A 9862-nucleotide genomic window follows, 5' to 3' on the forward strand; every position below is an offset into this window, starting at 1 on the left:
CAATTTTGCCGGTCTGTTTCGAATGTTTTTTTGTTTTGTTTTAAATTTTTTGATATTTCGCGCATAAGTATTACTATTGGCTGCCAATTTGACACATACACACACATACAGACATAAAGAGTTTCGCTTTGTTTTTGCATAACGTGATGGTTGGATTTATTCTTTTTGTGTTATTTTGTTTTCATCCATCTTTACTTCTTTGCTTCCTGCGTCTGCCCACCTTATTTCGCTGATATAACACGCTCTTACACTTCAACTGCACTTACATTCTAAACAACAAGTTACTTTAACAGCTACGATAATTTTTGTTATCTTTTTTTCTCTCTCTCTTGCTCGCTTTTAATCTTGTTTTTCTTTTTTTTCTCTGACGTCCCTCTCTCTCTTTCTTACACACCCATTAAAATATCGCGCTCCCACCTGTCTTTACGCTTACCGGGAAATAAAATGTGTTTTATGCTTGTGTATTCGGAATATTTGCGTACGATCGTCTTCTGCCCATTTGCTTCCAAGCTAAGTATCATCGCTTTCCCTTTTCGTCTGCCCGGTTGAGTTTACAGCCTCCATTATAAAAAACGAAAAATCATAATGCACATCCTGTCCCTTGCTCGTTACAAACAGATATCTCTCTTTCTCTTTCTTAAGACGCTTTTTTGCCAATGAGTAAAACCAAACTTCATTGCTGAAAATGTAAGCGTGTTGCTGCTGATTAAAAAGACAAAACAAAAGAGCAAAAAAAAAGAACGAAATGCACAATTTATAGCAAATGAAGCATTTTTACCCTTTCTGTGATGAGTTTTTCTTGCTCCTTCCACTCTGTAATGGCTCCTTTTTTTGTACAATTCCTTTAACGATTTTGCTTGTAAAATAGAAATACATTCGTTGCGATCTTTCTTTTTTGTAAAAAACACACACAAAACACACACATCTTTATATAAAAGCGGGTTCATTAAAAAGGCATCTCTCACAAATATACATCTCTACCGTCATCATCAGTCCATCGAGTTCGCTCGGTGAAAGTCTTGACATGTTTTGCCCAACGCCATTCCATTGCCTAAGTCATGAGTCCTTTCGGCCAAACACAATTGGAAAGTTTGGTTTAGAAAAGAAAAAAAAATGAAGCAAAAAATAAACCGTATACATAGAACCCATCTTGGGTGTGTTCGCCCCGTCTTCTTTGTTGTCTTGTGGGGAGGAAAAGCTTCGATCGATCTTGCACAGGCATGATTGCGTCATGCTTTCTATATGCTGGAGGAGCAGCGGTGGGATTTAGCAGAAGGGAAACAAACGCGTGTGGTGGGAGCGGAGGGAGTGCCAACACAAACAACGGGAGAAAATGTCGTTCGGCTCTCACACACACACACAATACACATTCAAACACACACACACACACTCTCGTTCACCCCCGCTCCGCTTACTCGTCCAGCAGGCAGGTGGTAAGGATGGCATTGCACACCGCGTACGGGTCACAGTTCGAGCTCGGGCGACGATCCTCCAGGTAGCCCTTCTTCGCGTCCGCCACACCGCGCGGAATGCGCACCGAGGTGCCACGATCCGCCACGCCCCAGCTGAACTTGTCGATCGACGACGTCTCGAGCCGGCCCACCAACCGGCGCTCGTTGTCCTTTCCTCCGCGCGGATCGTACGCCTTAATGTGCTTGTCGTGCTTCTTCGACAGCTTCTCGATCGCGGCCTCGATCGCCTTAATACCGTTCTCCGCCCGCATCGGCTTGGTGGAGAAGTTGCAGTGCCCGCCGGCCCCGTTCCAGTTGCCCTCCATCGGCTTCGGATCGAACGTCACGACCACGCCGTAGTCTTCCGCAATGCGCCACAGGATGTAGCGCGACAGCCACAGATCGTCGGCACACTTCATACCGAGCGCCGGCCCGACCTGGTACTCCCACTGGGCCGGCATGACCTCCGCGTTCGTGCCGGCAAACTGGACGCCCGCGTACAGGCAGGCGACCGCGTGCGCCTCGGCAATATCGCGAGCGACCACGTTCTGCGCCCCGGTCGCACAGTAGTACGGGCCCTGCGGTCCCGGGAAACCGCCCACCGGCCAGCCGAGCGGACGCCCGTCAATGTCCAGGAAGGTGTACTCCTGCTCGATGCCAAACCACGGCTCCAGATCCTTCGTGCGGTTGTACGCGTCCTGCATGGCGGCCCGGTGGTTCGAGGCCGTCGGCTTCCCATCCGGCTGGTACGTGTCGCACAGCACGATCACATCGTTCGGGCCCGCCTTGAACGGGTCTTTGTAGAGCGCGCGCGGGACCAGCTTCATGTCCGAGTTGCCGCCGAGCGCCTGGTAGGTGGAGCTACCGTCGTACTGCCACGCGGGCACATCTTCCGGCGACTTCGGCACGTAGTCGAGGACGCGATCCTTCAGGCGGACGTTCTCGCCGGTGCCGTCGATCCAGACGTAGGTCGCCTGCACGTACTTCGGGTCGTACTTTAGCCGGGTGTACCGGTCCAGCAGCGTCTTGTTGAGGTGCGCGTTCGGCGAGTGCTCCAGGATCCTGGCACAGTTCGGGCCGCGGCTGGTGCTGATCATGCGCACCGACGGTTTGCTGGCCAGCCCGGACAGCTCCTGGCGGATGAACAGTCCCACGACGCGGAGAGCCATCTTTTTCTTTTTTACAGGTAGTTTGCTTTCACACACACGAACGAAGGAGTAAAATAATAAGATGGAGCGACGTCACTTTACACACGCGGCGTTTCTACTAGCACAATTTGGAGGAGTTCGTGGGGTTTCTTGTTCCACAACACCTGCGCGAGATTATCAGCAAGAACGTTCGAATTTAGCACGCCCGACAACCGACAACGTTGAATTTCTATCACAAAATGAAGTGTCGATGCTCCCACGGCTAGCACAGGTCTACTTGGATCGGCTAAGATGCAAGCGTACACTATCGAGATACACACACACGCACGCACAATAGACCCACACTATCACTCGCTCACACACACACAGGTAGGTTCGATTGCACACACTCACGATCTCTCTCTCTCTTCCGAACGACGAGGTGAAGGAGTGTGGCAGGTTGTGTGATGTTTGTTTTTTTGTTGAAAAGTTAGGCCGTTGCTTCAAAGCCGTTCACACTGCAAATCCTGCAAAAAAAAAAGAGAAAGAAAAAGATGCAAAAGAGTGTGAGTAAAGGGGAGCTAATTAGACAAAGGTGTACTTAGGGAAGGTGGAGCACACAGACAGGGAACAAAAACATGTCAGACTAAATACACGCAAACAATTATAAAATCGGTCCCTGTCTGGTGGAACACTATCACTATCACAGACGGAGCACGTAACAAAAGACCAAAGTCTCATGGTCGTTGTCTGGGCAACGTTGCACTCGGGGAAAGATACAGGCTATAGGCCCACAAACTCAAACACTTTTCCTTGGAAGCCGTACTATAGCCGCATACAAACACAACGAGCGATTTAGTCGGAAAATACCCCAATTCCTAGACCGTTTGTTTTTGGGTTTTTGTTTTTGGATTTTACATTGAGCATCCACCAAAACTCAGAAAGGACAATTCAAGGATGCAGACATAAACACACACACACAGAACCACAGAGACACTAACCAGCTTCCTCTCCCTACGCCACTTCCTGTTGAAGAAGTTTTGCTGCTGCTGCTGCTGCTGCTGCTGCGAAAGCACGCCGCTGCTGCTCGTACCGCTGCTGTAGCTTAAGTGCGTTCGCTTTAAAGCGCGGTTCAACTACTTAAACCGCTGCCACCGACGGGTCTGCTGCCGGTGTAGTGGTGCTCTCCGGCTGGGTGTTTGTGTGGATGTGTACGGGAGAGGGTCGCACAGACACCCTCGATTCCGGCTAGCCCGCGCTGTAGTGAAGGGATGCGTAGTAGCAGTGTGGTGGTCGCGGGCTCGTGCTCACTCTCTCATTATCTCGCTCTTTCGCATCGTGCCGCTCTCATCGCGCTCTCAGCTGCCCGTTTCGCATTTCACTTTCGTTTGCTTCGCGGTGGCTACTATCGCGCTCTCGCCAACGCCGGCTTGGATTAAAAATCGATCGGCCCGTTCCTAAGCTCCTTCTAATCTTTTACGCTAACCGCACACTCTCTCGTACATTCGTACCTTTCTCTCTCTCTCGCTCTCGCTGGTTTGTGTTTGGTGTTTGTGTTGTGTCTTTTTTCTCTGCCGCACACTTCCTCCAGCGCCGCAACCATAACAATTCTAACAGGCTCGTATGCAGTTACAGCGAAACGCATACAGTGACGCGTACGCGTGGATACGTGGAGCTCGCGCCGTGGCAAGGGTTTTTATCGCGCGGACTCGGACTCTGTAGCGCCCTCATGCAAACAAAGCAACGCGTTGCGTTTCAACAAGTAAAATCTTATCACAACGCTACACTCTTGCTTATTTATCGCCGTTTTCTTACACAAAATACTTACATTAAAAAGAAGTCTGCAGCTAAAATATGTCTCTGGGCCTTTCTTTTCACAAGTGACACAAACTAGCAATCGCGAAGCACGTTAACTGCTCTCCATCCGAATTGCGCACATACACATACACTCCGGTCGGCAGCGAGTGCGGGAGTGAACGCAAAAGATCAGCCCAACCAAGCCGCGTGAGCGCGTGTGTGAAGAGAGTAAAAGTGCCGGCGCTGTAGAGGATGCTGTGAGCAGTTTTCCACTTTTTGTGAAACGGTTTTCCACCCCCACCGAAGCACAGTGGGCCAGCGTGGATTTGGTTTTTGGATATAAAAATAGTCTCTTTTTCTATGGTTGTTTGTGTATGTGTGTCTGTGTGTTAAAAAGTATGCAAAACAATGTGTAAAACTTTCGAACACAAAGCAAAAAGGGGAAATGCGGATTTATTATTCATTTTTATTTACACCACAATGACAAATTTGCTATAATTCTTAGCGGAGGTCATGGTAGAGCATCTGCACAAAAATGCTTTCAATGTGCGTGTTGTTGTCTGGCTCACTCACGCTCATCTCAACCAAATGAAGCTTCACAGAAAGGGGGATGTTTTTTGTTGTTGTTATTGTCTACATAAAGCTGTGTTTAATCTTCAGGAGAGGGATGAAAATGAACCAACTGAACCAACCCGCCCAGACACGGGCAGTTTTTTGAGCAACGTTGAACGTTCAGTGTGTAGAGAGATACAGAGAGATACAGAGAGAGAAAATGGTGTGTAGGTGTCACCTTTATCTCTTGCCGATGGTGTTGAACAAAGAAAATCACACCCACGCTGGTGAGAAGACGGCAAACAACGACATACATGCGCTATTACAACGGGAAGGAATGAAAGGGATGAGGAATGCGTTGGTAGTGATGAGAAGCAGCATTTATGTGATTTCTTTTGCTCATAACATTTTCATTGAGACCGGCACTCGGTGTTTTTTGTTGTTGTTGTTGCTGGTGTCGATTTCCTTTTATTTTTCTTGGGAAAATAAGAAATTCTATCCTCGGACAGTGCCGGCATTTCAGTGTGAATTCTCTCACCGTTATTCTGTCGCGTAAAGATTGAAGGAGCTTGAAGGGATCAACCGATAAGGGGAGCCCTGGGGAAGTGAAGGGGTATGGTTTATTGTTTGATGTTACGAGCAACAAACCGGTCTTTGCAACAGCTGAGCTATCGTTCGTTCTGTAATGCCAGTGCATTGGGGATGGGGAGGGTGGGGGGTAGATATCAGCAAGACGTACATGTGTGTCTCTTGTTAACCCTTACGATGTCAAGTTTGTTTCGTTTAGCGTTTATTGTCATTAGTTTAATATTAGTGCCGGAGACATTCGCGTACCTCGGAATTTTACGAATGTCAAATATTAGCCAACATACTGGGTCCGTATCTATATGTCCTTATAGATGTCCTTATGTACTCAATTACTTATGTAATACAATTCGTGTTGATAAATCGGTAATTTATGACTTTTTGCGATTTCAAACATTTAACAAAAAAGATTTTTTTTTGTTTTTTTTTTTTGAAATTGTTTGAGAAAATTGTACCGATTTGACATATGAACCGTCAAAATTAAAAATTCACGCAACTCGAATTCGTTTCACTCGAGTGTCGCGTAACTCGGGGAAACGACTGTACACGTGTTGTCAGGTTCGATTATTTTTTGTTTAAATAAGTATTTTCGATTAAATAATTTAAAATATTATAAATTTGCACATATATTTTGTTGAAGTTCTAAAGAAGAAAGAGTCACTTTCAATGCAGCTGATTTAATTACTCTATTAGCTATTAAATTATTGATTATATTTTATGTAATACTTGGCCGTACTTATGAGAAATAAAAAAAATCAATTTACTCTACTAGTGTAGTATGACCTTGTTCTACATTCTTTGCCAGTCCATAAATATGTTCTTCAATTTATTTTTTGATCGAACCATCATGACAGCCCAATAAAATTGAACTAAAGCAACAGGTGATATCATAAAACTCATATGCTTTATCTCAGCTCTACAAACAAACATCCGTACTGACCTACCTTTCTTCCAGCAATGCATTCAATCATTCGATGTTCCCCCACAGGACATCCAATACATGTTCTCTTCATTTCCAATTTCACCGTGAAACAGGAAACAACAGCCAATAAATACTGAACTGCAATTGACCCCTTCGGTTCATTTGAATGCAAAGCAGCACACGGCTCACCTTCGGCGGTCCATCAAGATATAAAGCATCCTCCACCGTATCGCCGCTTATCACAAACCGTGGCATGCATTAGCAGTGGGCTCAGGCTCAGTTGCTATCGCCGATCGTCAGAACGCATTGAACAGGGAAGACAAGGCCAATACACATGCCAACCTCGATAGTGCTGAAGCTTCATCATGTCCTACTCCCCGCTTTAAAGATGATATGTTTGCAGCCCTAGACAGAGTAGGTGGATGCCAACATTAATTGAGTTATTCGGTTCGTTGCGGGCGCGCTGGTTCTGTGAGGAGTGCCGCGGAGGGCGAATCGCTAGAGAAATACGCCTCCATGCGCGTTACGATGATTGACAGGAAAGCATCGACTGACAAGGGATAGTCGATTTGATCGACGCCGGTACCAGTGTCTCGGTGGGTGTCTTATCGTAGCCACATACGTGCACGTGTGCCGTTCGCTAAGCCTCCGTTCCGGGATGAGTTGATAGCATTGTGTTTGGGGGAGGAAAGAAAATGTGAAGTACATTTTCATAATGGACTGGGGTGTGGGAATGATAAGCTTACTTCTTCATTATTGTTAGCTGTAGTTGAGGTATAGCCTGAAGATACAGTCGTTTATTTAGTCTATTGTATGCCACTGACATCAAGTGATAACTTCTCACTCAAAGAGGCTGTAAAATGGAATCTTATCAAGAAATAGAACAAAAAATGGTTGTACATTTGGAACTAACAAACTTTGATGTAAATAAAAGCATTTGTAAATAAATAAAATATTTCTATTTTTTTTATAATTTCCCTTTAAAGTTCATTATTTCTAAAGAACGGCTAGACCGAAACGAAACCCAAAAACAGCTTTAAATCAATAGATAGCCAGAAAGGTCTCATCTTAATCACTCCTCTAGCAATTACCGAACCGGGTGGCACAAACAGTTCAGGCAATAAATTTCAATATTACCACCAAACCATCCACCCAACAGCTGATAGTGAGTCTGTCAGCGTGTGAGCGTGTATTCCTGGGACCAAAAAGAAAACGGCAAAATCCTTTGCATCATCGTCCCAGTTTCCAGCGGGCCACGATCGTACTCGATCGAATGACGCACATCGATCATGCTTTTCGCTCAAAATTGAAACAACAAACTGTGCGGCCGGCGGGCGGCCGGGCACCCACTGATAAGCGATGGTTGACCTTTTTCTTTGCATTCGCACCCGCGCGAACGTCTCGTGACTGGTGGTTGATGGTGAAATCGCCGCACCAAAGCGGGCTGCCGCCGTCGCAAAAATGATTTTACGATCCCAATCGCCAAGAAGCGTACGGAGAAGAAGTCTGCATTAGCTGGCACAACACTCATCTATAGAAGAAGAATGAATAATCGCGCCATGTTGCAGCTGATTCCAAGCACACGCTGAACACACTGAAGTAGAGCCAACAAATTGCCATCACATTAAACGGCCGTTTAGCTGATAGAGTCCAGAGAGAGAGTGAGGAAGACTGAAAATCCAAAAGAAAAGGTGAATAGGGCACGGTAGATTAAAGGATCCCGATGGCACGAGCAAGGCGACTTACAGGTCCGTGTGTCACGTAATGAGAAATTGCGCTGAAACTAATCCTTATTTGTGCTTGTCCGCTACGGCAGCGAGAGGCTGCGTGTGGAAGCTGATGCAGAAGCCCGATAGGTAAAATCGTAACCAATAAGCTCCGTAGGGTGGAAGCGTAGCGGTCCACTTTGATCGATGTGATCTCAACGAAGGGGTTTTGCGACGTATGGGAGGCACGAGAAGGCGCGAAGGGTGGAGAAGTTTAGCGCGTGGCAAAACTCGATACAAGACACCGAACGCATGGAGGGATGGCCTTTTGCCTTATGCCGTATGTCCCGCAACGCAACAAGTGGAAGCAAAAGGTAGCGCTTATGTAATGTAGTTCAAGGAAACTGTGTTAATTGATCGGAAATGCAGTCAAGGGATTGGCGGCTGTCCTGCCGTGCAAGAGTGTGCCACAGCAGAAACGGGGAGCAAGGAAATAAAAACCAGCACAGGCGGGGATGCAGCTTGGGTGCTTTGGAGTGGTGAAAAGTTTTCCCCACTGCTAAGCTGCAGCAGCGATTGCATACTGTTAGGCGGAGGGGTGACGGGCTTGTGTGGTTTACCGTCGCTTGAGCGAGTGTGTGTTTTTCCGCACTGCTGGGTTTCGGTATTGCTTGGCATCCCCGTGGGGACGAGACTATCGATACCGAACGATTACATTAAGGGTGCGGTAGGAGCATGGGGATGCCTTTTTTTTTGTCTCGAGACAACTCAAGGTGTTGCATTAGCTAGTATAAAATGGGTCATATGACCCAATTTTTTGAAATTATGATTTAATTAAGGATTAACGAATTTGTTCAAGTAGTTAGATTAAGACTCACAAATTCACTAGATTTTTACTATGAACTCACCAGCCACACTTATTCTTTAAGTAGAATTCATGATGATATGAGATACAGCCTTTCCCCGTTAAGCGAATTCGAGGTACGCGATTTTTTGTTTTTGACAATTCATACGTCAAATTGGTACAATTTCCTTCAACAATTTCCAAATGCAAAATAAAATTATAAAATAAAATTGCAATTTTGCTTAAAGTTTGAAATCACAATAATGGCCATTAAATTTTTAAATTTGATCATAAATAACTTGTTATACTTCCTATTTTGACTGAAAAACGTGATATTCGACTTACGCGAAAATCCGAGTTACACGAATGTCTCCGAAACGCATTATTTGCGTAACTCGGGGAAAGACTGTAGTTGTTTTAGTTTTATTTTTTTACGAGTTTTTTTGCATTTGTTTCTAGTAATTTTCTAGATGTTAAAACCACAAACAAGTTAAGACTATTTGTAATTGATAATAATAGAGAAAAAAAATATATTTATTATGATGATGAAAGGTAGTTCTGGTGCTTTTCCATTTAAGTTTTGTGTTATATAAATATAGATTTATCCAAATTTGTGTGTAGATATACATATCCATAAAAAATCAAAAAGTTCATCAATTACGGTATGAAAAAGTTAATTAAATACAAATCGCTTATATATTTAGCAGAGAAAAGCAAGCTACATCAAGTGTTTGTAATGGTTGTAGACAAGAAAATTAAAGATTAAAGACAATCTACTATCAAAGTTCATAATGGTAGTTCCATTTTTTATATCGCTTAAGTATTGCAATAAGGATGATTCTTATACATATCACACCGGTCGATAGATGGCGATTGGT

At 45.0% G+C, this 9862-nt stretch overlaps 1 protein-coding gene across 2 annotated transcripts; it reads right to left on the minus strand.

The window, feature by feature from the left end:
- Positions 1 to 898: 898 nt before the first annotated feature.
- On the minus strand, positions 899 to 4499 carry LOC121596313 (glutamine synthetase 1, mitochondrial-like). 2 transcript variants are annotated; one of them, XM_041921149.1, is made up of 2 exons: positions 4407 to 4499; positions 899 to 3105 (listed from the first exon to the last, which is right to left on the minus strand). In XM_041921149.1, exon 2 carries the CDS (start codon positions 2618 to 2620, stop codon positions 1412 to 1414), a length of 1209 nt encoding a protein of 402 aa, XP_041777083.1. In that variant the 5' UTR covers positions 2621 to 3105; positions 4407 to 4499; the 3' UTR covers positions 899 to 1411. The 2 variants fall into 2 exon arrangements, with proteins under 2 accessions (XP_041777083.1, XP_041777082.1); XM_041921148.1 differs by lacking the exon at positions 4407 to 4499 and adding an exon at positions 3580 to 3785.
- Positions 4500 to 9862: the final 5363 nt, after the last annotated feature.

Source organism: Anopheles merus, chromosome 3R (assembly GCF_017562075.2).
Source record: "Anopheles merus strain MAF chromosome 3R, AmerM5.1, whole genome shotgun sequence".
Lineage (NCBI taxonomy): Eukaryota > Metazoa > Arthropoda > Insecta > Diptera > Culicidae > Anopheles > Anopheles merus.